We start from the raw sequence: 24,969 nt of genomic DNA, 5'->3' as shown, positions 1-24,969 counted from the left end.
AGGATGGAGGGCACCGGGCTGTCCCCCGTGTTCACAGCGCCCAGGGAAGGCGCTCCCTGCCTGACCCCAGCACTCCCAGAGCAGACCTGACAGAATGGCAATGACTTGCCCAAGGCCACTCACAGTCCAGTGCTCTCTGCCACTCAGGCCCGGCATGGTGCTGGGGAGCCAGAGGGGCCCCTGGGAATGGCTAATAAAGATACCAGAAAACTGACATGGCCCCCGTGTGTGTGCAGTGAGTGAGGGCATAGCCATCAAAACTCAAAGTTCCGGTCACAGGGGCCTGAGGCTGTCAAGGCAGGCTTCCTGGGGGAGGTGGCTTTGAGCTGAGCCCGAAAGGAAGGTAGAAGCTGTGGAGAGTGGCAGGGAGTCCTCAAGGCCGAGAAGAGGCTCGATGGGCCTTTTCTCCCCAGCCCTGGTGTGGGCTGAAAGGAGGGAGGGGCTGCGGAGGCTGCACTGGGGCTGAGAGAAGGCAGGTGCTCTGCGTAAATCGGGCTTGCTGCCTGAGGTGGGCCAGGGCCATCCCTCCTGCAAGGGGGCCCAGACCCTTATCTTTGCTTGGCCAATTGCAGGGGCTCTGGCTGGGGGCAGGGGTCGGGGGGCGTGCACAGAGGGGGCGCTTCAGCCCCCCTGGTGGGATGCTGGGTCTGCAGCACAGGGTGGGAGGGAGGTAGGCCTGGTGGAGGGTCCTCTCTCCTGAAGAGCGAGGCCACAGACCTGCCATGCCCTCTTTGAAGCTGTGAGCCCTGCCAGTGGGTGCAGAGGTGGGAGGGTGTGATGGGAAAGGGGTGTGGCCAGTGTGGGTGAGTGTGTGTGGGTGAGTGTGTGTGTGTGTGTGTGTGTGTGTGTGTGCACGTGCTAGGGGTGGGACCCACTGCCCACTCTCCTGGGCAAAGCAGCTCGCTCACTTCCTCCTGCTTCTCTCGCATTTGTTCACCGAGCTCAGGAGTCCTGCGGGCTGACTATGTGCTTCCACTGCTTTTTTTTTTTTTTTTTTTGCCATTGAACTTCCCCCCAAATTAGGGGTTAACTCCCCATTCTTCAGATGATGAAACTGAGGCTCAGAGCAGTTGCCTTGCTCACACCCAGCCAATCGGCTGCAGAAACAGGCGCCGTGCCCACCAAGACGGGGCTCTGTGCCTCAGGACTGGTCAGCACCCGAGGCCCCGAAACACAGCCCTGAGGGCAGGCTGCAGGGAGCCAGCGGGCGGAATGCTGCCCTGTACTGCCGCCGTCTGCCCTCAGCAACTTCGTCTTCAGAAGAGTTTCCTCCAGGCAGTGAGCAAACAGCTCCTCGGCCTCGGCGGCTGGGCCTGGACTGGAGGAGGGCCGCAAGCCTGTGCCCGGGCCCTGCTGGCTGCCCACCATCCCGCCTGGGTGCTCCCTGACCCTCCCCGGGCCCCGCATCCAGGGCTCCCACCGCTGCCTGGAGCCGCCTGGGCACACGAGCCAAGGCGACCATTTGTCTCCCTGTGAGGAGTCCGCCGTTTGGCTAAAACCAGGCCCTTGTCCCTGGCGGTGGGTTTGGGGGAGACGCTCTGTGGTGGAGAACTGATCCAACCCCCATCTTGACCTTTTCCCCTGCGCTGAGCACACCGAGGCTTGGGAAAGCGGGCGGGGGGGTGGGGGGGGGTGTAGTACATTTGCCTTGAAAATGGGGTTTGTGTCGGTGCCCTGACGGGCTGCTGGGACAGAGGAGACATCCAACCAAACGGGGGCAGGGGGAGGGAGAAGGGATGGGGGAAGCAGAGGCTGGTACGGGAGAGGGGGAGTAGGGGAGTGGGGAGACACGGAGAGCTGGTAGTAGCACTGGGACCCCTGCCCTGCTCCAGAGGAGACCCAGCGGGGGTGGAGGCTGGAGCAGGGGCTGAGGCCGGCCTGGGCCTGGCAGAACCGAGCTCAGAGCTCAGAGCTCCAGGCGTGCCCACTCCCCTGAGAAGCCTCCAGGAGGAGCCCTAAGGGGGTGGGGGTGGGGGGGCACACAGACATGGTGTCAGGGTCAGGCAGGCACAGGGAGCCTGGGACTGGACCACCAGGAACCACTGGCCTCAGCCATCGCTTTTACTTTTCATTTATTTATTTTTGCTATGACCGCTGGGAATGGGGAGATGAGGACATTTCAAGGGGCAGGTTTTCATCTATAGCAGCTTGGTCTGCAGGTGTCAGAGCCAATCTCTACCCAGAATGACTAAGAGCAGAGAGCGAGAACACACAATCTGGCCTCCGGGCCTCTTGCCATCAGCAGAATGGCCCTGGTCATAGAGTGCTGTGGTCAGGATGCTTTTGGCCACAAATAATAGAATTTCTCTCTCTCAGAGGCTGAAAAAAATATATAATAAATATAATCGATACTAATCTATACTAATAAAAGGATAAGATGCTAATTAGATGACCATCCAGACATCCTTCCTGACAAAGCCAGGCTTGGACGAAGCCGCCCGCCCACTGTGCCAGCGCCTGCGGCTGCAGACAGGGAGAGAGCAAAGCCACCCACCCACTGGTCCTGGGTGCCTGCAGCCGGCCAGAGGAGGGAATCCTAGGTCCTGAGTGCAGGGCCAAGGCAGAGGTGGTTAGGGGCAATCAAGTCAGCAGGGGCGCGGTTAGGGGTGATCAAGCAGGCAGGTAGAGGGGTTAGGGACGATCAGGCAGGCTGGCAGGCAAGCAGTTAGGAGCCAGTGGTCCCAGATTGTGAGAGGCATGTCCAACTGACAGATTAGGCATCCCCCAAGGGGACCCAGATTAGAGCAGGTGCAGGCTGGGCTGAGGGAACCCCCCCCACACATGAATTTTGTGCACTGGGCCTCTAGTATAATAATAAAAAACTAACTAGAGGCCCAGTGCACAACATTGGTGCACTGCAGGGTGGGTCCTTCAGCCTGGCCTATGCCCTTCAGCAATCCAGGAGCCCTTGAGGGATGTCAGACTGATGACTTAGGCCCATTCCCCAGGGGAAGAGGGCCTAAGCTGGCAGTCAAACATCCTCAGCACTGCCATGGAGGCAGGAGAGGCCCCCACCACCGCTGCTGTGCTGGTCAGCTGTCAGCCCGGCTTCTGGCTGAGCGGAGCTCCCCCTGTGGGAACACACTGACCACCAGGGGGCACCTCCTGTGTTGTCCGCCCCCTGATGGTCAGTGCGCATCATAGCGACCAGTTGTTCTGCTGTTTGGTCAATTTGCATATTACCCTTTTATTGTATGGGATATAAATAACTGATTTTAGTTTTAAAAATGTTTATTGTTGAAAGTGTTACATATATCCCCTTTTTTCCCCATTGACCCCTTCTAGCCTGCCCCTGCCCCCGCCTCAGGCCTTCACCACCCTACTGTCTGCGTCCATGAGTTATGCAGCTATGCGCACAAGTTCTTTGGTTGATCTCTTCCCACCTCCCACCATCCCCTGCCTTCCCTCTGAGATTCCACAATCTGCTGGTAATCACTTTTAGAATTTTGCTTTAAAACTTGAAATTGTTACTCTGACCGGGTAGTTCAGGTGTTTGGTGTCGTCCATACACCAAAAGTTTTGGGTTTGACTCCCCTCAGGGCACACATCTAGGTTTCAGGTTGGGGAATGTACAGGAAGCAACCAATCTCTAACAGCTACTCAGGAGCCTCAGACATAACTGTCCCCGCACAGACAGGACCCGGGCCCTGGAAGGTGAAGGGACCAGCCTCAGTCCTCAGCCCACTGGTGGGCAGCTGGGCATCCCCCTGCCCCTGACATCCAACCACAGGCCTCGAAAGACACAGGCAGGACTCAAGATCACAACACCCAGCCAGGTTGACACAGTTCTGGTTTTATCCACAGTCATACAATCACAACTTACATATATATACAGATATATTTGTATTTATATACCTTTAAATTACACAGTCATGTACAAAACAGGTGCATTGCTGAGACCACAGCACTCCTCGGAGTGTCACAAGTGTCGGACTAATGAAGTCAGGAGCCGGTGGCAGACTGGCCGGCAGCCGCGGCCTCCTGCAGAGCCAGGCTAAGCCGTGGGCGACTTGGGAGGAAACACATTACTGGCTGAGCCCGGGGCGGGCGCTGCAGCTACAGGAGCTGGTGGGCACAGTGAGGGGCTCGGCCCCACGCCGAGTTGGGGGCCCCGACACCAGCACTAATGGGGGGTGGGGCGCGGGAGTCAGGCCCGGGAGCTCAGGGGGCTCTTCTACTTGAGACGCTCCACTCCGGGCCTGAGGGACTGGGACCGACCGCTCGGAAGGAATGGGGCTTTGAGTCCCTGCCGGGGAGTGGGCAGCTGGAGTGCTGAGGGGACAGGTGCTGGGAAGCTGCTGGCACAGAGAGGGGGAGCCCAGGCCCCGAGGTGCAAAGGTGGCAGCTTCCTGACTTCCAGGGGTGGGTGGTGAAGGCAGAGGCCCCCACCAGCCCCTGCCTGGAGCCGTGGCAGCTTCCTGACTTCCAGGGGTAGGTGGTGAAGGCAGAGGCCCCCACCAGCCCCTGCCTGGAGCCCCGGAGGGGCTTTGTTCTGGGGCTGGGAGGGCTGAGGGTTCTGGAATCTCGCTCCAGGCTCTGAGGGGTCTAAGACACACCTCAGGACGAAACAGAGGCTCAGAGAGCAGTGACAAGAAAGGGGGTGCTGTGGGGGGCTAGTTTGCCTGTCCCTAGGGGAGCTATTGTCCCCACCCCCTCCCTGGCCCCGAGGGAGGCCGGCCCCAGCTCAGGCCCCTGCCGTCTGCCCAGAGCCTCTGTGCTCACACGGACAGGGGCAGCTGAGGCCGGATCTGACCGGACAGGGGCTGTGGGGAGAAGCGAGCGAGGAGCAAAAGGCTGAGGGGTGACAGCGGGGCTGGGGTCTCACACTGTCTTCAGCCAGAGGCCCAGGGGCGGTGCTGTGGGATGGGGGGTCTGCAGTCTGAGGCCCAGAGGGCTCCCCGGTTCCGCAGGCAGTCTCCGGCCTCGCCCAGGCTCTGGGAGACGCCCCAGCCAGGCCCCGCCTCTGGGCCTTCCCTGCCCTGGCCCAGCACCACTCCTTCACAGCCACAGGCCAGCTCCTCACCCCAACTCCTGGACTGAGACCCCGGCTCGGAGAGATGGGGGGGCGCGCGCGGCTGCCAGCAGGGGCATGGTGCTCGGGGCAGGGCTGTGAGTGTGGGGACAGGACAAGGAGAAGGACTGGGTGACTGCCCCGCTGCCAGGCCAGGCTCCTCCCTCCCGCCACCCCCTGCCTCTCCTGTTGGCTGCAGCCTTTCCGGAGGGTCCCAGACTGGAAGCTCCCAGGGGCTGCGGTGTCGCCCCCCGCAGGCCAGAGAAGGGGAGCGGACTGGGGGGCCCCAAGGCTCGGTCTGAAGGCTGGCTGAACCCCGTGAGGCTCTGGTTTTAGATGAGTGTGCAGGGAGGGTGAGCGAGATGCCCCCTCCCGGAAACGGGAGGAAGCTGCTACTGTTGTGGCTCTGCCCTGGGCTTTGCCCCTCCCCCGCCCTCCCCCCTCTGAGGACTTGGGATGGGGTCTGTGTCTCTGCAAATGCTGAAGGGGGCGCTCTGCGGGATGGACAGCTGGGAAGGAGGGCCCAGCAGAGTCCTGGTCCCTCAGCTGAGCCTGGCGCTGGAAGGACCGAGGGCCTGCTCCCCTTCATTCCTGCACCCCGTGACACTGTCACCACCTCCAGCTCTGCCCTCTTCACACGGACACCGGGGCACCTCTGTGGGCGAGGGGTGACCAGCCTCCGCCGGTGCCACCAGTCCTGGGGTGAGACCGGGCGGGGCACTCCCCAGAGCACAGCGGAAGACTAAACACTGGGCAGGCCCTTGTCTGGGGCTGGAGCGGAGCCTCCGAGAGAGAGAGAGAGAGAGAGAGAGAGAGAGAGAGAGAGAGAGAGAGAGAGAGAGGGAGACAGAGACGGGTGGTGGGGAAGGAGGCGGGTGGGGCTGGAGGGGGAGGTCGGAACCCTCCCAGGAAGCAGTGGGACAGGGGCTGGCAGCCTGGGGTGGGGCAGGGACGCCTGACAGGAGGGTCCAGGAGGCATCTCTGAGCTCAGGAGCCTCTGGTGGGACCGGAAGCATGGACATTGATGTCTCTGCTGGGCCAAGCCCGGAGACCCCCACCTGCCCAGGGGCCGCCCCCAAGTCCCCCCAGCCTGGCCTCCTGGCAGTCCTGCAGATGCTCCGTCTCTTCATATTTTTTGTTTTGTTCTGTTTTGACTTTTAAAAAAATAAAAGCTTGATCGTAAAATATGTCTGGAACTCTATGGCAAGGGGAGGTGACAAGAGTGGGAAGGAAGGGGAGGCGGTGAGGGCTGTGTGGGGGGAGCAAGCAGCTAGATGGCCTCCACGTAGTTGGCGGGATAGAGGCCAAACTGCCCGCTGTCCAGCCGCCCGCGGCACCAGCCCTGCTCGTCCTCCTCGCCCAGCTTGGTGAGCTCATCGCCTGGGAAGGGGACACGGAGGGGCTCCTTGGCAGGGGCTCGGGGAGGCCGTCCCTCCGTCCCACGCTGCTAGGGAGCCCCCCATACTTTGATGCTGGCTGACCCCAAACCCTCCCCCAGTATGGCCCCAAAGCCTGGCCCCTTCACTTCCCAGCTCAGCAGTCAGAGACCCCAATCCAGGTCCAGCCTAACCCCCAACTCTGCGCCCCGGGCATCCAGGGACCACTCTCAGGCCCAGGCCCGGGGGCTGAGGTGGCACTCCAGGCCCCGCCCACCCAGCGCCAGGCCCCGCCCACATCGCACTCGCCGCCAATCCCCGCGCGCCCTGCCCGCGGCCCCGCCCCGCCGGCCCCGCCCCTCATACCGGCCTTGAAGCTGAGCTCGTCCTGCTCCTGGCCGTCGTAGTCGTAGAGGGCCCGCACGCGCACGCCCTTGGCGTCGTCCTCGAAGGGGTTGGCGCCCCCATTGGCCTCACTGCCCCCAAACGCGTTCCCGCTCTCATCGTCCGACCACTCGGTGACGTAGGGCTGACCCCGGTCATAGCTGCTGACGCTGAGAAGCAGAGGGAGGACCCGGCCTGAGTTGCCCCTCCTGTCCCCAGCTCTGCCCCTCTGCCCAGCCAGAGCGCTGCGCCACAGCTCATCAAGGCTGGAGCTGGGGTGGCTTTGTAAGAGGGGTCCTGACCCAGTGACCCTCACTGGCCGCTCTTTAAACACAAGGGAGACAAGACTAGCAGCATTGTTACTGAGCCTTAGAGTGAGGGGTGCTGAAGGGACCCCAGAGACATCTGGCTCCTAGTGAGAGGGCAGTACAATCTAGTGGTCAAGAGCAATGGTTCTGGAGCCAGATTTTGGGCCCCATATCCTGGCTCTGAGGCTAGGAGCCCGCTGTGTGACCTCCTGCAACCACTTAACTCCTCAGTTTCTCCATCTGTAAAATGGGAATATTTACACACTCCTCAGAATGCCGCAGGCTTCAGTGAGTTAGCGTATGAAAATGCTTGGGACAGTCCCGGACACGCAGCAGGTGCTCGCAAAGGATTAGCTATCGCTGTTTTTGAAAGGAGAATGAGGTTGCTGTGACTTCGGCCATTTCTTGTGTCTTGCGGTAAAACTCAGAGAGATTCCTGGCCTGTAGGAAGCTCCCCGGGAGACACTCACCTGCCTCGGTCGCCGGCCTGGGACGCGGACTCCAGCACCCCCGTGGCGTTGGTCAGCGCCGCCCCCTCGGCCTTCCTGGGCTTCTCCTTCTTGGCGGCGGCGTGAGGGAGGTCTGGGCTCCACTCCTGTGGGCGCCAGGGGGCAGTCAGGCTGGGCCATCGCCCGAGGCCCCTCCGGCCTCCGCAGACTCCTTCCGCGGCCCCACACGCCCTTACCTCAAACTGGGGCCAGTTCATGGGCATGCCGGGGCCGCTGGTGCTGCGGAACCACCGCAGGTCCTCCTGCGCGTCCGCCCCCCGGATGACCTGCTCCAGCTCCCGGTACACGTGGACGTAGCTGTGCACGGGAGAGGGCGGAGGGGGGCAGGATGCACATGGCCTCTCATCCTCGGTGAGGACAGGCACCCGCTCAGGGGACCGGGGTGCTGGCCCCCAACCGGGAGTCAGCAGGCTTCCCCGGGGCCCTCTCCGTGTGGGCATGCCCGGTGGACACCCTTCGCCGCCCCCACCTCAGCCACTCACCCGTCTGCCCAGGCCTGTTTCTTGAGCACCCGGAGTGCACCGGCTTGCACCAGGTGGCCGCTGTGTGTGCAGCCTCTTCTCTCTCAGCCCCTGCAGCCCCGCCCTGCCCTTCCTGTCCCCGTAACGCGGGGCCCAGGATGCCTCGGCCCCAGCTCTGCCCTCCCCCGGCTGTGCCTGAGCCACGGAGCCGCCCAGCCAGCTACCTGCTGCTCTCGGCCAGGTTGAGGTGGCGTTTGATGTCCAGCAGCACCTCCTTGAGGAAGACCAGCCGCTTCTCCTCAAACTGCTGGCACTGCTCGAACACCTGCTCCATGCCCTCCATGTACTGCGGGGTGGTCTTGCCCACCTCATCCAGCACCTTCTCGTACTTCTCCTGCGTCTGGAGGCACCGGGACACGGGGAGGGTGAGGCCCAGGCCCGCGGCGGCCAGCCCTGCCCGCCCCACGGGCCCTCCGCGCCCGGCCCGGCAGCACCTTCTGCACGTCCTGCTTGCACTTGTCCACTTTGTCCTGCAGCTTCTTCTGCTGCTCGGGCGTGACCGACTGCTCCGACTTGCTGTTCATCTCCCGGGTCACGGCCAGCTTCTCCTCCTTGCAGGCCAGGTGGTAGGCCTTCTTGGCTGCCTCCAGCTGTGGGGAAGCAGAACGGGCGGCAGGCCTCCTACTGGTGAGCAGGAGCAAGCGCGGGCACTCGCCAGCCCTCCCACCTGCCCACGCTGCCAGGGGCTGTGTGCACAGTCTTCAGAGGCAGGAGGGGTGCAGGCCCTGGCTCCCGGTATGGGGAGCAGTGCCCCCTGTGGAGGTCTCCCTGCAGGGCACAGCCTGCTGCCTCGGACACACGCCTGGCAAGCACCGTGGTGCCTGCCATGTGTAGGGGTAGGCCTGCCCCCCCTGGCACAATCCCATCTGCGGACACCTCCCCCTGATGAGACTGGCCCTCTGAGCTCAGTCGCCCACCCCCGCCCCCTCTGCAGCACTGCCCCCGGCACCTCCTTCATCTTCTTGGCCCAGGGCTTCTGGGCCTTGCGGAAGCCGTCCTCAGCCTCCTTGGTCTCCTTGAAGCCGCCCATGATCTGCTTGTGGTAGGCGTCCTTCTGCCAGTTCTTGACCTTCTCCAGGTCCTCATTCAGCAGGCTGTTCTTCACCTCCTGGTGCAGCTCGCTCACCTTGTCCGCCTCCGTCATGATGGCCCCCCAGGCCCGCTCCAGGCTGCCGTACTGCGGGCCTGAGGAGATGGCCGTGGGTCCAAGGCCTTCACGCCCCCCGCCTAGAGGCCCCCTCGCACCCCCCTCCTCCCTCTCCTTACAGTTTTCCTCATCCTCCAGGGCCCGGGTATGGCCACCTCCTCCAGAAAGGCTTGTCTGATTGCTGTCACACTGAACTGCCCTCACTGAATTCTTCACACCCGCCTCTCCATCTACACCCTATCTCCCCTGTCAGCTTGTGAGCCCCAGGCTGGGGGGGGGGGGGGAACAGCCTCAAACCTGTGTGCTCTCACAAGCCCAGCACAGCACCAGGCACACAGTAGGTGCACCAGGCACACAGTAGGTGCTCCAGGAATGTTGGCTAAATGCAAAACTGAAGAACCAACTGGTGACAGGTACCAGGAGGCTCCTGGGACCGGACATCCCAAGGCCTGTTTCTCTGTGCACTGGCATCGCCGCTGTGCCAGGCGCTGTACTGGGCAGCACAGGCCCAGCCATGGCCTCATGGGATTGGGTCTAGTGGAAGAGAAAACCTTTCTCATATATGTAAGCTTCCACTGGAAGCTGTTCTAGATTAAAGGAACCGAGTGACATGACATCTAAACGCAGTATCTGATGCTGAATTGGACCCTGGGCCCGCAAACAATTGCCATAATAAAATATGCATATGGGCCAGATTAGATGTCCTGAATGTGATAGCAGGACTGTGGCAACATACGTGACTGTTCTTATTCTTAGGAGATACATGGAGAATTTAGGGTGAAGGGCCGTGTCTCCAATTGAAATGTTTAAAAAATATGCATATAAATAGGGGTAAAACCAGTGCGGTAAAATGTCAGCTGGTGAGTCTGGGTGAAGGGAATGTAGTTCTATTCTTGTAACTTTTCTCTGAGTTAAAATTATTTTAAAATAAAAAGTTTGGGGATTTGTTTTATATCCAAACAAAACCTGTACCAAGTGGAGTTGAAGGGCAGGGAGCCCTGGGGGGTCAGGGAGGGGAGGAGGGCAGGTGTAGGGCAGTTCCCGCTAAGGCCCTGCTGCTGGAGGCTGCAGGTGCATCCCGGTGGCCTGGTGCTCCCAGGATCCAGACAGTGGGGTTAGGGTCTGAGCGGTGCCCAGGGGATGGGCACGGGGCGGGGGGAGGGGGGCAGCACCTTTCTCGATGAGCTGGCGCCAGCGCTTGGCCCAGTCGGTGAGCTGCTGCGCGTAGGCCTTCTCGATCTTGGCGCGCTCCTGCACGCAGCTCATCAGGTCGTTGCACAGGCGGTGCCCGTCATCGATGCGCTTCACTGTCCGCTTGTAGTTCCCCACCTGGCGGCGGGCGGCGCGCATGACACCCAGGGTTCCCCGCCTCCCGCCTCCCCGCCTCCTCCTCCCCCCCCCCCCCCCCCCCGCCCTGGCCGCCGTGTCCTGCAGGGGGCGCCCGCCACCACCATCCCAGGGCGCCTTGGGACCCTCTGGCTTGTCCAGGACGTGGCACCCCTCCTCACACCCCTGTCTATACACTCCCTGCTCACACCTAAAACACAATTTTGTCGCTGCCACAAAATGCAAGAGGTTTTTTATAATTTGGACTTGGGCCAGATGAATTATTCATTTCATTCTTATGAGCTAAATCTATTTATATAGAGTCAGAAGCACTGAGTTGAGCTACAACTTCTTGACATAATATTATGTTGTGTAGACATCTCATTAAACACTTATTAATTTAGGTTTGGCGGTTTTCACTTTGGGTTCCATAAGCCAGTAAAAAAACACTCTGGGTGGCAAATATTTTGGGAGGCCCTGAAACACGGGCCTGTCTCCACTTCTGTGCTGCTGTGGGGCTTCCCGAACTCACTCCATTTCCCTGGGACCAGTGCTCCTTCCGCCTCTGCTCATCCCCCGGGGGGGGGGGTCAGGGAGCAGCTGGGAAGGCCGTGTGCACTGTGAAGGCGGCGTGCCCATGGGAGTGCAGGCCCCCGAGCCGGCGCCCAGAGCAGAGGACAGGGGGCCTGTTCCGCACCATGAAATACCAGGGGAGTCCCCGGGGGCTGTGGGCAGGGCGCTCTGGCCTCGGGGGTGGTCGTCGTAGCCTGCTGCACACGGAGGGCTCTGCAGAGCCCGAGGGGCTGGGCGCAAGGCCTGAGGCGTGAGGTGGTTGGAGCTGGGCCTCCACAGCCAGGCTTCGCTGTCTGGTCCCCAGGGCCCGGGAGTGTCAGAGCCTCACCTCCCAGAAGCTGTCGGTGGAATCCTCCGGAGCCAGGGAGGCCTCGTCGTAGGAGCCGGACATGGTGTGGCCGAGGCAGGATGGACAGGCGGGGAGCGGCGGTCAGCAGGCTGGGCTGCTCATGCGCTGGAGGGGAGATATCCTGGAGATGAGGGGCGTGTCCACAGGCCCCACTCCAGGCCCGGCCCCAACTTGCCGTGGGGATGGGGGCTCTCCAGGCAAAGCCTGGCATTGGGATGGGACTTCCTGCCTGGGGACTGGCTCACCAGCCGTCCCCAGGGTGGCCCCAGAGTCCCCCCGCAGTACCCCTCCTGCCCTCTCCCATCTCTCCATCTCCTTCCCTCTCCCCCAAACCCATCCTCCAGCTCCAGTGTGGCACCTCTCTCAGAGCCTGCCCAGCCACCAGACATGGCACCTGCCGCTGCTTTGTGTTCCTGGGCTCGGAGCTGAAAGTTAGCACCACGTAATCGCGTCTTTGCTTTAAATAAACCTGTGGTTTGTTTCGTAGACATAGAGGTCTTCAAGGCCAGCAATCAGACTTACCTCTGTGCAGCCCCCTACACTCCCTCCCTCTCTTCCCCCAAAAGCTGACACCCTGTAGGACCATTAGAGTTCAATGAACTGCAGCTGGCATCTCAATTTGCCCCCCTGGGCACTGCCCACCGACCCAGGCAGGTCCTTGCACCAGCCCCAAAACACCCACATACGCTCCCCACCAACGTAGGGCCCTGGTCCAACCCCTAAGGCCCCCAAACTCCTACCTGGAGCCTGGACCAAGTCCCGTGGGAACCGGCTGCAGGCCCCTCCCACCTCCCGCCCAAGCCGAGCTCCTCCTCAGCTCCCTGAGCCCGAGGCCCGCCGCTGCCCTGTGCCCAGCCCCAAAGGCTGCAACGAGCTGCTCCATGTCCCTGCGAGTCCCAGACAGGCAGCCCGGCCCACAGGCCAGACCGCTGCGCTCTGTGTGAGCGCCAGGCGGCTGTGTGCGGCCTGGAACTGTCGGCCGGCATCACGGCTGTCCAATCTAGGCCGTGTGCTGCCCCAGGGCTGGGGCGGGCGCTGCCCTGCGCCACCCCACACTGCGCTCCCTGCCACCCAGGCAAGAATGGTTCCGGTGAATGGCTCCGTCGTCAGGAGCCTAGACCCAGAGGGCCAGGGGCCTGGTCTCCAAAGGGACAGTGAGGCCCAGCCAGGCCTGATCCCACTACCGGCTGACAGCCTGGGCCCAGGGTCACCTCCCTGGTCCGCACTGTCAGGGACTGTGACCCCTGACCCATGAGGACCCCTGGGGAGTGCTGCCTCTGCAAGGTTTCGCCCACCTGGGGTCCGCGGACAGCGGCACTCCCACATGAGGATCCTGGGCCGGGGAGGCCCCTGCCCCTCTGGCCTGTCTCCCCACCTGTCCGGGGCTAGTGCTCTGGGCCCAGTCATACCCAGGGCTGCCTCCTTGCATCTCTCAGGCATTGATTTCGCTCCCCTTAGCACAATCTCACTTCCTCCCAAACTTACATCCAGCGGGGGCGGGTGGAGAGAGGGCAGCTAGTTCATCAAGGGACAAGAAACAAGTCTGAGGATTTTCCTCTTAATTTGGCACTTTTCACCTACAGAGCGGTACTTCTTCACGGGGAGAATGTTCATTGGACACGGGGAAGCACAAGGCAGGGACCCGTGATGAAGGACGTTCAGCCAGTTCGGTAAGGATCCCTGGGACAGAGCCACCTAGAACCCTCAAAGTTACATAGAACTTAGGGACCCGCCCCAGTGTGCGGCTCATGGGGGGACTCCCTCCTGAAGTGAAGGTCGAGGGCACCCCTGGTAGAGGGGGAGCGACTGATAAAACCTCGGTTCCTTTCTCACCGTCACAGAGGCACACGGCCCTCACCCAGCGCCCTGGTCCTAGGAATTCCCCTTCCAGCCAGCGGGGCGAACTGCTGCTGCCCCATCAAATTCACCGCAGGTCTGCCTGGGAAAGCCAGGGGCCGGCCACCACCCGGACACGCCGGCCCGGCTCAGTGAGCGGAGCTCAGGCCGGCCGAACGCACCCTCCCAGGCCACGTGACTGAGCCCAGGAGCGGGCGCAGAGCAGCGAGGCTGCAGGCTTGGCTCCGCGGGGGGTGGACACGCACACGCGGAGTATTTTTGGAAGCTGGAAGAATGGGTGGCTGGCGGATGGGGTGGGAGGTTTTTCACTGGGCTCTTTTATGCCTTTTAAATTTTGCCTTGTGTGCATAAACTGCCTGTTTCTTAAAACCCTCCAGCCTGTGCTGGAGGAGAGCAGAGGGAGTGGGCGCAGGACTGAGGGCACTTGAAGCTTGGAGGTGGGGCGGGCAGCCAGGGCCTGGCATGTCGGGCTGGGAGGATCCCACGTCAGGCTAGGAGGAGACCACCCTCCTCCTGGTCCAGACCCGGGACGGGGACTGCTGGGTCCCTCCCAGCCGAGAGCATGTGTAATAGAAGCAGCTCTAGCCTCGGGGCCCTGCCCTGCCGCCAAACTGCTGTGTGACCTTGAGCAACGCACATGACCTTGCTGGGTCCTGGGGGAGATGAGGATAACCTGGCCCGACTAAGGATTAGGCGAGATGGTGAGGGCCCAGCACACGCCAGCCCCGGCTGGACCGGCTCAGAGGGGCTCAGGAATACCAGCCAGGGCCGGGGAGGGATGCGGGAGGAGCGTGTGAGCCCGCAGCATCGTATTGCCAGACACCCCACCCTATCTTCCCCTGCCTCTCACTCCCCCTGAGGCAGGTGCCATCACTGCATCTCTGAGCCAGGAACCGAGTGGCTGGTGTTGGACATGCCCTGCAGGCAAGTCAACGCACACTTAGCTTTCCTCGACCCATTGAATGGGCTCGATGCCCATCTGACTTTTTGTGGCCTTAAAAGCCTTGTGCCATCCTATCTAATAAAGAGGGAATATGCTAATTGACCCTCGCACCATTGCAAAGATGGCAGCGCCCATAGCCAATAAGGAGGGAATATGCTAATTGACTGTCACACCCTCAAAGATGGTGGCACCCACACCCAATAAGGAGGGAATATGCTAATTGACTGTCACACCCTCAAAGATGGTGGCGCCCACAGCCACAAGATGGCAGTGCCCAGTCCCCAGGCCCCTCAGCCCTGCCAGGGTGGCAGGCACACAGCAAGGCGGGTATGGCTGCTTCATTCACCTGCCGCTGGAGTCCCCCAGCCCCCTCAGCCCCCCAGCCCCTCAGCCCCCCAGGGCTGGCCTGAGATGCAGGGAAGCCTCGGATGGCGGCTGCCAAGCTGCCCAGCTGCCCAGGCCACTTGAGGCTCAGGTACCCAGGGCCCGCTGAAGCTTGTGCTGCCTGCAGTGACAGCAGCAGAGGGCTCCCGGACTGTGAGAGGGGGCAGGCTGGGCCGAGGAGACCCTCTCCCTCCAGTGCGTGAATTTTCATGCACTGGGCCTCTAGTTAGTATTAGTAGCTGACATTATGGAGCACATATCTGTGCCAAGGACAGTTCACAGGTCTTAACCCATCGAGTCCTCACACCACCCCACACTGCAGACCGGGCTCAGGGCCGAGGCGGGACTGAAAGACCAAAACCGCTCTCACAGCTGACTTGTCACCGCTGCTGTCAGCGTGGGCGATGGTCCCACTTCAGCCGGCTGGCACGTTCTCACCCTCAGCGTGCAGCACGGGGGCACGGGCTCCGCCCAGCTCTGCCACTTGCCAGCGAGAGCTCGGCCGAGTCCCTGGGGGCCTCAGTTTTCTAACACAGATGATGGAAGACAATGCTTGGGTCCATTTTGAAGATCAAATGATAAAAGGATAGCAAGCTCCTCGGAAGCACAGAGAACTCTGTGGAATGTGAGGTTTTCCTGCTGGCCTGACCCTTCCTCTAGACCAGTGGTTCTCCACCTTCCTGATGCCGCGGCCCTTTAACACAGCTCCTCATGTGGTGGTGACCCACAACCATAAAGCTATTTTCGTTCCTACTTCCTAACTGTAATGCTGCTACTGTTAATGAATCGTAATGTAAACATCTGTGTTTTCCGATGGTCTTAGGCTCTACAGCAGCGGTTCTCAGCCTGTGGGTCAGGACCGCTAGCAGGGTCACCTAAAACCATCCTATGTCATTAGTTACGCACAACACAGGCACTGTGGTGGCCACAGCCCCTTTCTCCTCCACCGCACTCCCTGCAGCCTCTTCACTGGCCTTCCCGCCTCTGACACTGTCTCTCCCCAGCCCCCCACGCAGCAGCCTGAGGGAAACTGGAAAAGCCTGTGAGATCCCACCACTGCCCCACTCGGAACCCTCCAGAGACTACCCCCCCTCATCCCCCGTTTCCTCTGAATGAAAGTTCAGATCATAACCTGCTGCCCCACCCCTCTGCCCTCACCTCATCCACGCTCACTCTCCTCCAGCTCCGCTAACTTCCTTGCTGTTCTAACCCCAGGGCCTTTGCACCTGCTAGAATACTCACTCAGGGGGTTTCCAGGTCCACTCAAATGTCTTGACCCCTCCCCCCGACTTAAACTTTCAACTGTTTCCACCCCAGCACCCACCCACCCGCTCTCCCTTCCCTCGCTGTTCTTGGATAGGCTGTCAGCTCAGAGGACTCACACATTTAGTGTCTTCCTCTCCCCTAGAATGTCAGCTCTATGAGGCTGACGCTTCAGCTGCCTGGTTCTCTGCTGTACCTCTGGAGTCCGGGGCAGGGCCCGGCACGGAGGACGTGCACGGTCATTTCTGTTCAGTGAATGAGTGAGTGCCAGCAACCCTGTGGAACATTCATTCACTAAATAGCAGCAGCACTGAATTCTGTGCCCCAGGGCCAGTCACCTCCACACACTGGGCATTTCCTAGATGTTGGTGATGAGGGTTACACAACCAAAAGCCAGAATCTCGTAAAGAGAACCCTCGATTCCCCCTGTCCCGGCCATGCCCCTGCTGTCCTGGCACCCCCTTCCCCACCTCCTAGTCGCCCCCTGGATCCAGCTCCAGGGCGTCTTTCTCCCTGACCCCCCAGGATGACCCTGCCCCCCGCGGGGGCCCCTCCGCAGGGATCCTGCAGCTCGCACACGGGGTAGTTACCAACAGCCTCGGCCGTCACCTTACTCCCTCTTCATCCCCCCTTACACCGACTGTGATAACCGTTTTGAGTACCTACTATGCTCCAGCCTCTCCGTACACTTTATTTCCCCCTCCGCAGCCCACTGAGATCCGTACAGGCGCCCCCACCTTTCCCGAGAGCCCGGGGGTTAAAGAGCGCGTCCAAGGACACGCAGGGGGGAGAGGGAGGCGGCAGTCAGGTCAGACCCGGGGAGTCCTTCCCTGCCCCTCCGCCTGGTGCTCAGCCCAGAGCAGCACCCCAGGGGGGTCACGGTCCTCTGGCCTAAGGGACAACTCAGCTCCCCCGGGCAACGCCATGGAAGCCAGCGCTGGGTCTCAGGGCGCCTCGGGCTCCATGCTCCTCCGCTCCACACCTCACCCAGAGATGGACGGGCCCGCCGCGCCTGACTGGGGGCCACGCAGGGACTCTCTCCAGCTCTGCTGCGGCTTCAGAGGCTGCGAGGACCCGGGTTCGCTGCCAGGTGCTGTCCTCCCGCCCCTCCCGCCACCCCTGCTCACCCACTCCGCTCCGGCTCCTTTGCTCACACCGCCCTGCAGCCTGGGGCGATGCTGTCCTCCCTCCCACCATCCACCTCTCCCCCAAATAACTCCTTCCCTTCAAGAGCCAGCTCAGTCCCTGAATACCCCAGCCCTCACCTACCTCACCCCTACCCCTGCTGCAGCTCCGAGCCCCACCCTGCCACAAACCGGATCTCACCGGTTCAGGCAGCACCTGCTCTCCTGACAAGCCAGGGACTCCCACCAGGTGGTCACTCCGACAGAACAGTTAAGAGCACCCTGGAGCCGGGCAGAATGACCGGGTTCAAACCCCAGTTTGTCACTAAATGGCTGTGCGACTTTGGCAAGTTTCTTCTCTGTGTCTGTTTCACCTGGAAATGGAGATGATGATACCACCCCATGGGGTGGTGTGAGAAGGAAATGAGTACCTGCTACTCAGGAAGCACCATTTAACCATCATCATCATCATCATCATCATCGTCGTAGGTATCATCACTCTCATCATCATCATAATCTTCATCATTATAGGTATCATCATCATCATCATCGGTATTACCACCATCACCATTATCATTATTATTATAGTTATAATTTCCCATCATCATTATAGTTATAATCATCCATCATCATCATCACCAGTATCAATCATCACCCATCATCATTATTATTATAGTTATCATCACCTATCATCATAGGTATTATCATCCATCATCATCATTATCATCATCAATATAGCTATCATCACCCACCATCACCACTATCAGCAGCAGCAGCATCACCATCATCCTACAGGTATCATCACTGATCATCCCCATCATCCCCATCATCATCACCACCTCCATCATCATAGGTATCATCCCCATCATCCCCATTATTCCCATCATCACCATCATCATCATCGTCACCACATCATCATCGGTATCGTCACCCCTGCTTTTCGCAGCTGCAGAGCTTTCAGACGGAAGACTCCCATCTTTGTGGTGACCTCACACTCCATCTCCTCTTTGTGCCTAATATCCCGAAGACCTTTGTGTCCCCCAAATCCATATGTGATGCCTTACCCACCAATGTGACTGTGTTTGGACTTTTAGGAGGCAACTGAGGGCAAGTAAGGGTGAGGTCCTGATCCAGTAGGACAGGCAAGGTCGCGTCTGGACACAGAGAGGTCGGCCTCTGCCAGCCAGGAAGAGAGGCCTCCTCAGGAGCCCCACAGCCACCGCGATCTCGGACGTCCAGCCACCAGAACCTCGAAAAATAAACCTCGCGGTCCACAGGACCTCGTTCTGCAGCCTGAGCTGACCAAGGCCTCCGTCCACGCCTGCTAGCCTCGCCTGGGACCCCGGGTTTCCAGGTCCCCTATGAAGAAGGCCTGGTTTCCCCAGCCTTCCCGTTAGGTCTAAACATCAGGCCCTGAGCCTGAACCTCTATCTGCGCTGGGAAAGGTCTCAGGGAAGTCCCCAAGGGCCCTCCCTTCAGAGATGATGAAGCTCGGGTGGGGTGGGGAAAGGATGGAAACACAAATGGGGGACAGAGGGAGGCAGAGCGGGGTTTCACCCAGAGAGGTCCGGACAGAGGGCCCAGGTGGCTCACCCCACCCGGGAAGGGTTTAACGGCTCTCCAGCTCAGCTCCTGGCTGGCCACCCCTGGCTGGCCTCGCCCCTGCTCCCTGCCCACTCCCTGGCCTCTGATCCGTACCCTCTCCTTCCTCCTCCAGCCCCCCAACCCCCAGCCCCCCCTCTGAAAAACCACCCACGGCAGCCGCACACTCCTGTTCCCAGGACAGTGGAGGCCACATCTCTGGCTGCAGAGAGCCTCTGAGTGTCCTCCAGCGCAGGAGAAAGCCCAGAAGTGACCGTCTCCTCATTCGGTGGTGACAACACTTAGGGGACAATGAGTCAGGGAAGCGGTCCCAGCTCCAGTGAGGATGCAGAGTTGGTATCTCAGCTCCCACCCTCCCGACTCCCAGAGGAACCCGGGACTGAGCCCAGAGGCCCACGGCGGGCCCGGGCCCACAAGCACCCACGTCCACCTCCACACTCAGGGTCTCAGAGGCCACCTCCCAAAGGGGCCGTCCTAGTCAGACCCCTGCCCCGGGCTCCGACCCCACGGATGGGGAGCGGGAGTGGGAGCTGTGGGAAGGCAGGCCCGTCCTCTCCGCCCCGGGTGCATCTCTCCCAGGACCCATCATCCGCACTTGGCCTTGTGCGGGGCCTCCTGGCCTGAGCCCTGTGCTCTGTGGCCTCCTGGGGGGCACAGCCAGGTCTGTGCGAACCTTCCCCGGCCCTGGCTGCATCCCACAGGAAGCTCCCCACCCCCCCCACCCCGCCCCGTCCTCGCTACATGGGCTCACTGCCCTCCCCCTCCTGCCAGGTGAGCCGCCCTGGCCGAGGCTGGAGCAGAAAAAGGCAAGAAGCAGGGACCAGCCAGGCAGGACATCCTGCCCAACTCCAAGTCCTGGGGCAACTGCCCAGCCGGAGGGGCTGCGGCCCCCTCCCCTGGGAGGGCCACGTCACAGGCCCCATCACAGCCGGACGCAGAGGCTCCTGGCTTCCAGCTGCGCCGCCATCCTCCCAGTGCTGCTCTGGGCACAGCCCTGAGCGAGACCCAAGCCCCCCACCCCCTGCCCGCGTGGGCCTGCCACCAGAGGGGCTGGACAGACAGGGCCAGACGAATAAGCCAATGGTCACGTGTGTTAGAGGTGACAGGGCTGTGGAGAAGAAATGGCAGGGAAGGGGACAGGGAGGAGCAGGGGGGCGGGAATGAGGCTATTTTACACGGGAGATGAGAGGGAGCCAGGCAGCCACCTGGGGGAGAGCATCAGGCAGAGGGAACAGCCAGCGCAAAGGCCCTGAGCGAAGCATGGCTGCCTGGCTGAGAGCAAGGGGCCCCTGCGGCTGGAGCAGAGTGAGTGAGGAAGAGGGAGGGGGAGGCCGGGGAGGCTGGGTGGGAGGCTGGGGAAGGATCCTGTCACAGGAGGCCTTGTGGGTCAGCATAATAGTCTTAATGCCCCCCCCCCCGCCCCGGGGGCCTGGGAGGAACTGCCTGGACTCCAGCACCGAGGGGCAGGGCCTGCCGGTGCGGTGGGCGGTGCACCTGGTCCGGTTCGCCCTGGGTGGAGCCTTGGCCTGTGCGGGGAGGCGATCCTGGCCTGAGGGGCAGGGGTTGGGGGCGCTCAGGTTCCAGGGAGGCAAAGGCCAGGCCCTCTCCCGCCTGCCCTCTGCCGGGTCAGGCTTGGGTTTTAAGGACCCCTGCCTGCAGGGAGAACAGACTGCGGGGGCAGCAGCACAGGGCACCCCCTAACCTGCATCCTCAGGTGAGGGAAGGCGGTGACGCTGGCAGCAGTGAGAAGAGGCTGGCACCGGGAAAGGCTGTGACAATCGGGCCAGCAGGCTCTGCCGGTGGTCTGTCTGTGAGGAGCAGGCGGCTCTGGGTCTGGGCCTGAGCAGTAGGGGGAGATGGCGGGCTGAGGAACAGGGGGGATGGAGCGGCTCTGAGTCCTGAGTTGCCCCGAAGAGCAAGTGGACGTGTCTCCCTCCTCTCCCAGAGCTCCGCCGGGGCCACGTGAGGAGCCTGACTGGTTCCAGGCCCAGCGCCCAGCTCCCAGCTCCCAGCTCCGGGCCGAGCTCCAGGCCGCTGTGGCCGGGCCTCCCCGCAGCTCCTGTGACGGGGAAGCTGCTGGGGGTGGGCCGGGCTCCCACCTGGCTGCCAGGATGTGGGGAGGCCTGGCAAGGTGCCTTGGGGGCCGTTCTGATGAGCTCACTGCCCCGGAGTCTGGGGGCAGCAGAGGGTAGGAGAGAGATGGAGCAAGCGAAGACCCTGGGACCCGTGGGACAGAAAAGAAACAAAACCTGGAGAGAGAGGGCTGGGGCCCAGAGAAGGCGGCCGGAGTGGGAGGCAGGGCCGGCCTGGGGGTCTGGGAAGGGAGACCTCCTCCAGCTCCTGCCAAAGGGCCTGTCCCCGGCTCACAGCCCGGCTCGGCTGGAATGGAGGCACCCGCTGCAGGTGCGGCAGGGCAGATGCCAGGCTGCCAGGCCCTGGTGGGGAGGGGGCCCGCGGGAGAAATGGGGAGCAGGCATGGGGGCCTGGCTGTATGGCTGCCAGCTCCCAGGCATGGCCTCCCCGCTGCTGCCGCCCGAGATCCCCCTCTCACACCCAGGCCCTAAGCCCACGCTGGAGGCACTGTCCAGTCTGCAACTAACGATTGCAGAAATGAGGGTGACACGTCAGCTTGTGGGGGAGCATTCCCCTGCCTGTCAGCGGCCCGGGACCCGCCTCGGCCCGGCACCAGGTCCTCTGACCCACGGGCTGTGCCAGAGCTCGGATGGACCCCCACACGCTCAGCTGGTGGGTGGGGGGCCCTCAGTGGGTGCTGGGCCCTCGGCAGCCGGGTGCCGGGCCCTCAGCGGGTGCCGGGTAGAGAGGGCAGGCGGGAGAGGGCCAGGCCTTTGCCTCCCTGGAACCTGAGCGCCCCAAGGTTGCACACACCAACCCCTGCCCCTCAGGCCAGAATCACCTCCCCGCACAGGCCAGGGCCCCCCAGCTCCACACAGGGCAAAGCGGGACGAGGTGCACCACCCACCGCACCAGGTGCACCCCCACCGCACCGGCGGGCACCCCGCCCCTCTGTGCTGGAGTCCAGGCAGTTCCTCCAGGGCCCCAGGCTCCAGGCCCAGCCCGGTGCGAGCCAAGCCGCCTGCGGCTCCACCCCAGGCCAGCCCCCCGCAGCGCTGCAGCGGGAGGGACGGAAGTTGGGGAGGGAGGGCCACAGGCACCCAACATGGAGACCCTGGGTTTTCTGGAGGTGGAACAGGGGTCCTTTGGGAAACCAGGGGGCCTGGTTCTGCAGGGAGGGGAGGAGGGAAGGAGCTGAGTTTGGGGGAAAAAGGAGCGATGCCTCCTTCCTGACTGAGCCACAGAGAGGCTGGGTGTGCGGGGGGGGGGGGGGGGGGGGGGGGGGGGGGGGGGGGGAGTGGGGGCAGTGGGAGGGCTGGAGCTGCTGGTTCCAAATGACCAAGGCCTAGCAGTGCGGGGGGGGGGGGGTGAGACAACCTCACTTCTCCCTGCCGCCCCCCCTCCCCCCAGCCTTAGCCCCCCGAGGACTGGCAATGTGAGCTCCCGGGAGCGCCAGCCCCTTCAGCCGCTTCCCCAGGGAGGGCATTTCTAGTCCTGACTTGGGGGGGGGGGGGGGAATAGAAGTGCAGAAGAGGAAAGGCACCAGGGAGAGGACCCAGTCTGAGGAGTGCCCCCAGGACAGACGCGGGCTCCCCCACCCACCCACCCACCCCGGGCCCAAGCGCTGCGGGTAGGGAGATGGGGAGCCCCGGCCCCACTCGCCGCACAGCCTCCGCTAGCCGTCCCCATGGGTGCCTACCTGGGCCCCTCTTGGTACCACGCCAGGGGCAGGTGGGAGCACTCTGCCCCGCTGGGCAGGCCGGGGCCGGAGGGCGGGCCGTCCTCCTCTCCTCCTGGCGGCCGGCAGGGGGGCGCTGGCCCCGGGCTGGGGCTCTGTCCTCCGGGGTCCCCTCTGCCGCGCGCCGCCCGCTCCGGAGGCAGCGCCAGAGAAGCCCGCTCCCCGCCCCCACCGCTCCCCCTCCTCCCGGCCCGCCTCCTTTCCCAGCCACCCACCTCCTCCTGCCGTTTCTATGCCAACCGGGCAATGCTGCACCGACAGCCTCCCTCCGCGGACGCCAGGGGACGCCCGCCCGCTGCATCCACTCGGAGGGCGCGCTGCCGCCAGGGATGCTGCTGGACGCGCAGGCCCGTGTGGCCAGGACCCGGCTCTGCCGCAGCCTCGTTCTTTTCTCCTCCAGACCCGCCGCCGACACCCTGCCGACCCCGGGAGCTGCCCTGTCCTTAAAGCCGGAGGCAGGGCTGCTCTGTGAGCACCTCCGCCTGCTTTCTCATTCACTCACCGTCAGTCAGTCCTCAGCATCTCATTTAGCTGCTCTAGGTCGGGCTGAGTGTGCGATAGTATGGAGCTGTCTCATTCCATGAAGCTCCATGCCCATTTCACAGATTGGAAACTGAGGCCCACGGCAGGAAAACAGCTGGTCTGAGCACCCCTGGCTCCTGCTGGCAATGACCCTGGGTTCCACAGGGTGCTTCTCCTGGGCCGTGGCTGACACACTCCCTCAGAGCTGACATCTCTGCTCGCATTGCACACGTGTGATCCATGCGCACCAACAGGCACATGTGCCTCCGAACAACACACTTACACATGTTTGCGCACATGCATTTCCACAAACCCGTGCACCTATCTATGCGTGCACAAACAACACACATCACTGAAATACTAACATCAGCGCACACACATTCACACGGATACATAAACCCTTCCTACAGCAAATCACAGCCGCACACTCACACCCTCAATCCTCTCTCATTAGAGGGGACCCCGTGAAAGTGTCCAACCAAGGAGCCACTTCCTGGGAGAGGACCCGCTCTGCTCTGGGCCCCGGACATGATCTGCCCACCTTGTCTCAGCTCTGCCGCTGGAGGGGCCTGGGTGGGGTGCACACAGGGCCCCGCTCGCCATGCAGCCACCCTCATTCTAAGTCCTCTGCCTGGTCCAGACCACATTTTACCTGGAGCCCGTCAGCCCCGGGGGCTCATGGACACCCCGCCCACCTCCCTAAGGCTGTCCGGTTTGGGACTTGGAGCTGAGACAGAATAGAGTAAAATGGGCCCATCGCCATCCCCTCAGACAGCCCTGCTACCCCCAGGAGGGACAACAGCTTGTAGGGGGTGAGAAGGGGGAGGGAGACCAAGTGGGGACTGGGGCCCAGGACACAGCCTGCCCGCAGGATGACACCCAGCTCAGCACCACCTCAGAGGACCTCAGGCAGGGTCACAGCAGCCCGGGGCCCAGGGTAACTCTCAGGGACCCGCACAGCCTAGAGAGGGCAGATGCAAGCAAAGAACCAGAAGCCCACCGACAATGAAGCCAGTCCTAGCTGGTGTGGCTCAATGGAAAGTGCGTCGGCCTGCGGACTGAAGGGTCCCGGGTTCGATTCCAGTCAAGGGCACATGCTTGGGTTGTGAGCTTGGTCCCCAGTAGAGGGCGTGCAGGAGGCAGACGGTCAATGATTGTCTCTCATCGTTAATGTTTCTATCTCTCTCCCTCTCCTTTCCTCTCTGAAATTAATAAAAATTAAAAATATATATATATATTTAAAAAAATTAATCAGGCATGCTATAAATTGCATGAAACATCCTAGCATCAGAGAAGTTCAATGTGAGAGGGAAATCACCTTGGAATGGGTGAAACAGGGAATTTCGTTCACTCAATGAGTGTTTACCAGGCACCTGCCACGTGTCAGGGACCATTCTCGGTGCCACACAAAGGTGGGCCACAGCCCCGCCCTGGAGGAGATGAGCCAGTGGACACAGCTCCTGCTCTCCGGCAGCATCTGTGGCGTCCCAGCAGCCCTCCGGTGAGGTCCCAGTAGCCCTCCAGTGAGGTCCCAGCAGCCCCCGGGTGAGATCCCAGCAGCCCCCAGGTGAGGTCCCAGCAGCCCCCGGGTGAGGTCCCAGCAGCCCCCGGGTGAGGTCCCAGCAGCTCCCGGGTGAGGTCCCAGCAGCCCCCGGGTGAGGTCACAGCACAGACAGGAAACGGGCTTGTCTGCGAGCTGAGCCATTTGCCCAAATTGACAAAGCCAGGAAGTGTCTGGGATCCGAACCCCGTGCCTGCCACGTTCTGCCAGTCCCACATCGGTTCCCCGGGAAAGAACCCACGGGCAGGAATTTCGGGGTCAGGTGCGCTCCTTGTCCCTACATCACAGGCAGGGCGGGGTCATGTGAGCCTGAGGTGCCAGTAAAACAGTGGGCACGAGCGAGGACCAGAATGCCAGGTGACTTCCCGCCGGGCCTTCCCTCACCGGAAGGCTGCAGC

The 24,969-nt window shown here is 62.0% G+C and overlaps 1 protein-coding gene across 2 annotated transcripts; it reads right to left on the bottom strand.

The window, feature by feature from the left end:
- Nucleotides 1–5,587: 5,587 nt before the first annotated feature.
- On the bottom strand, nucleotides 5,588–22,653 carry PACSIN1 (protein kinase C and casein kinase substrate in neurons 1). 2 transcript variants are annotated; one of them, XM_084889998.1, is made up of 10 exons: nucleotides 22,450–22,653; nucleotides 11,484–11,609; nucleotides 10,429–10,585; nucleotides 9,059–9,294; nucleotides 8,544–8,699; nucleotides 8,274–8,449; nucleotides 7,765–7,885; nucleotides 7,550–7,674; nucleotides 6,754–6,941; nucleotides 5,588–6,391 (listed from the first exon to the last, which is right to left on the bottom strand). In XM_084889998.1, exons 2-10 carry the CDS (start codon nucleotides 11,544–11,546, stop codon nucleotides 6,282–6,284), a joined length of 1,332 nt encoding a protein of 443 aa, XP_084746124.1. In that variant the 5' UTR covers nucleotides 11,547–11,609; nucleotides 22,450–22,653; the 3' UTR covers nucleotides 5,588–6,281. The 2 variants fall into 2 exon arrangements, with proteins under 2 accessions (XP_084746124.1, XP_084746125.1); XM_084889999.1 differs by lacking the exon at nucleotides 22,450–22,653 and adding an exon at nucleotides 20,380–20,399.
- Nucleotides 22,654–24,969: the final 2,316 nt, after the last annotated feature.

Source organism: Pipistrellus hanaki (genome assembly GCF_964339955.1).
Source record: "Pipistrellus hanaki genome assembly, chromosome: 7".
Taxonomy (NCBI): domain Eukaryota; kingdom Metazoa; phylum Chordata; class Mammalia; order Chiroptera; family Vespertilionidae; genus Pipistrellus; species Pipistrellus hanaki.
Note: the sequence above shows the minus strand (reverse complement) of the source record. Positions and strands in the feature narration are given on the sequence as shown.

Coding starts and splice junctions, on each gene's coding strand:
- PACSIN1 (XM_084889998.1), bottom strand. CDS start 11,546: ATGTCCGGCTCCTACGACGAGGCCTCCCTGGCTCCGGAGGATTCCACC. Junction 10,586..11,483: donor CCACCGACAGCTTCTGGGAG/GTGAGGCTCTGA, acceptor GCCCGCCGCCAG/GTGGGGAACTACAAGCGGAC. Junction 7,886..8,273: donor AACCTGGCCGAGAGCAGCAG/GTAGCTGGCTGG, acceptor TCCCGTGCACAG/CTACGTCCACGTGTACCGGG.